The sequence below is a fragment of the Sinocyclocheilus anshuiensis genome, unplaced genomic scaffold (genome assembly GCF_001515605.1).
Source record: "Sinocyclocheilus anshuiensis isolate Anshui unplaced genomic scaffold, SAMN03320099.WGS_v1.1 scaffold219, whole genome shotgun sequence".
Taxonomy (NCBI): Eukaryota; Metazoa; Chordata; class Actinopteri; order Cypriniformes; family Cyprinidae; genus Sinocyclocheilus; species Sinocyclocheilus anshuiensis.
In genome coordinates, this window is record NW_015548200.1 from 300,022 (window position 1) to 303,303 (window position 3,282).

Here is a 3,282-nt window from a genome sequence, read left to right on the forward strand (position 1 = left end):
GAATCATTTAAACGGTTGATTCATTCAGGAACGAAACGCCGACATGTTGCACAGAGACGCAAAACAGTACTGTGGCTGTGCTTGGAATGTTTTTTGTTGCCAAAATAAAGCAAAAACAGGCAATATAGTGTCTAAAACATAAGTCTCATAATATTACCTTCTTGTTTATTGAACTGTTGAATAAAATCACATTTGTAATCATGCTGGTTTTATAGGTGAAAACTGGCACTCTTCGTGTGATATTGACTAACTTTCTTTCTGTGGTATTTTTATGCACAATCGCGTTTAATCTTTCACAAAACATAGCTAACGTAGGGACATTATAACCAGCCACCATATTGATTTACGGTCTTAAATATGTCCAGCGCTGTTTTTTTCAAGTCTGGTCCCTGTTTTTATACAGTCTATTGTCTATGGTCTGGTCCAGCGTTTATCGGGTTGTGCGTCAGTAATAATGGTCCGTGGGGAAACACGGTGTTCCGTGTGTAGTTACAGTAAATGGATGATTTTTTGTATTCGAGTTACTCAAGGTATTCGAGGAATCGTTTCAGCCCTAATTTGGACATTTGGACAATGTTTTTTGCATAAAATTAAACCTATGATACGTCATAATATCTGATTTAAGCCTCACATTTTATGCACAAAAAGACATGCATATCTGACCCATTTAAATGCACAGAAACAACATCTGTAATATTGTATTTAAATAATTAGCTGTATTTTCATGAGATTTCATGAGAAATCAAATGCTTAGTAGGCTATATATTAAACCAAAGAAAAAAGCTGTAGGATTGTCAATCAAAATATGACGGAAAAACTGGGGGCCATTATAAATCTGGGCAGCTCCATATGAGGCTGGGCTATGGAGAATGCATTCTCTAGCTTTGCTCTTATCCTTGAGGAAGGATGAAAACATATACCTGATAGCAGCCTGACATACTGAAGGATTACGCTATCAGAATAGTTATTATATCACAACCCATCTTTGATTGCACCCATTGAGAGATGGATAGTGTACAAGCAGTAACCTCTGATAGTACATTGCACTAGCTGGTATTGCAGTCATTGCTTGGAGTATTGCAGTCATTCAACATCTGAGATGTGATTTTGAAGTTCTCTGTAGCACATCGACCAATTTTGATTTTTTTTTTGGACGATGTTGAGAGCAGTGTGGCCGATGGTCGATATAAAGCCAATATAGGATATCACACTATTTAATTTAAAGATTTAAAACATGCTGCAATTAAACTTACATTTATTTCACATAATATTTACTAAATTAAGAAAACATTTTTAAAAATAGCATGGATTTTTTTTATTATTTGATTATAAACTTAACTGAAATGTTTAACCTGATTTCAAAATTTAAACAGCAACTTCTTGATTCTGAAATACTATTATAGTATTTTTACAAATAAAAAAATATTTAAATGACTAAAAAGGAAGTAAACACCAAATAGTAAACATTTATTAGATCCTCAAAGACTAGTTTAAATGACATAAATGCATATTTATTGAATGCTGATGATATACAAGTATAATAGCGTTCGGCAGGACTAATAATAGTCCTTTTTTTACCACATTTTTACTATTTTTTATTGTTTACTATTTTGTTTAACATTACTGTCTAAATCATTTATTAAATTGGACAGTTAAATATATACAGCGAATTAAGGAAGACAAAGAATGGGAGTTTCTGTGCATCTAAATAAAAGTCTGGGAGCTATCAAAATAAAAGACACGCTGCTGATCGGCCGATGGTGATAAACTGGTAAATATCAACTACTACATGTAATAACTATTGCACCGTTCAGAGCGCAATGCACATTTATGCATCATAACATTGACATGGTATTTCGGTATTGGACATGGATTCATTAGCTGCTGAAAAAAAACCTTAAACAATCTCAGTAAGGGACATCCATTACAGGAAAACACAATACGCTAAATGAATCAACTCAGTGGCTGTCTTTTGCTCCACTGCTGGATGTATGATAGATTCCCTGCTCGGTAATGAACACAACGCTACCAGGCACCTATCAGTCTTTCCTGTCGAAGCTGTGCTGACATGAATAAAACAAAAGTTGGGGTGAAATGAAAACAATCCATTGTGTCAGAAAAGTCAGTGTCCATGGAGCCCTGCAGTCTCTTTCAGAGCAAAAACAAACCCAAAATCTGAAATAAGTGACTGATGTGAGACAGAGGTGAAGGAAAAACAAAGAAAGAGGGACAGAAGCAGAGGCACGTGTTTGGATATCTATAAAGTGTATTTATGTTCATACTGATTATGACTGCAATGACACAGGCTGTGTATGGAGAGTGTGAGTAGTTTAAGGCACTGTGTTTAATAGTCTCTGTCCTGAGTTCACATAAGCATACAGTATATTAAACTGTTTACCAGTATCATGTGTCCAGTGGAGATGTCCATGTTGGTTTGGGTAGGCTCTTCACTCCAGGAAGATGTGCTGCTGCGGGCGGAGGGACTCTGCATCGGCCCATCACTAAACTGTGAGGACACGCTGTTAATGCGTGACGTGTGCGATGGGTGAAACACCTCTGATCGGTCTCCACGCTCTGATGTCTGCACCGCCATGCGCTGACGACAGAGATCCTATCGAGAAAGTGGACGAACATTAGTCTTATCTGTGAAGACATTATCTGGTGCAAAATAAAACAGTTCTAAAGAGTAAAATGATCAATCACACAAAATACAACATCAAAGCACTGGTTATTATGCTTAGAATATTATAAAAGGTATTTATACAAGAAAATCATATAAATACAAACTGATTCCACATCAGCATTCTGGATCAAATAAACTCTATTTCGTTTATCTCCACTTTGCATCTCATGATACAGCCCACAACACATTACGTCACTGTCTGCTCTACAAGATGAAATCTATCATCTGCATAAACTCACGACCCACCAGTGGAGCAAATAATTACTATATGCTACCAGTCATATTTAAACACAAGGTTCATAGATAAGGGTTCATCCTCAAAAATAATACATTTACATATTTAATAAATCATAAGCATGCATATTTGCTTACAATATGACAGTTTATGACTAAATTCTTAATAAAATGCCACCAAGAACATTCTGAATTAGCAATTAATTTACAAAATCAATGGAACTGACTAGAAAATACAGCTAACTCTCTCTCTCTCTCAGAACAAAGCCACTGCATTTATCAACCAACTGCAGGGCTCGCAAAATTTCAAAATCGCTGGTAGCCCTTCGGGCAGACATTCTTCAGATTTTGGTAGCCCAAAATGA

At 36.0% G+C, this 3,282-nt stretch overlaps 1 protein-coding gene across 1 annotated transcript in view; it reads right to left on the minus strand.

Annotated features, from left to right (window-relative positions):
- Positions 1-3,282, minus strand: part of LOC107653275 (receptor-type tyrosine-protein phosphatase N2-like) — a 64,541-nt gene that overhangs the window by 24,394 nt on the left and 36,865 nt on the right. Inside the window, exon 4 of the mRNA XM_016439944.1 lies at positions 2,399-2,611. Within this exon, the coding sequence (XP_016295430.1) occupies positions 2,399-2,611 (213 nt within the window). The remainder of the gene's footprint in view (positions 1-2,398; positions 2,612-3,282) is intronic.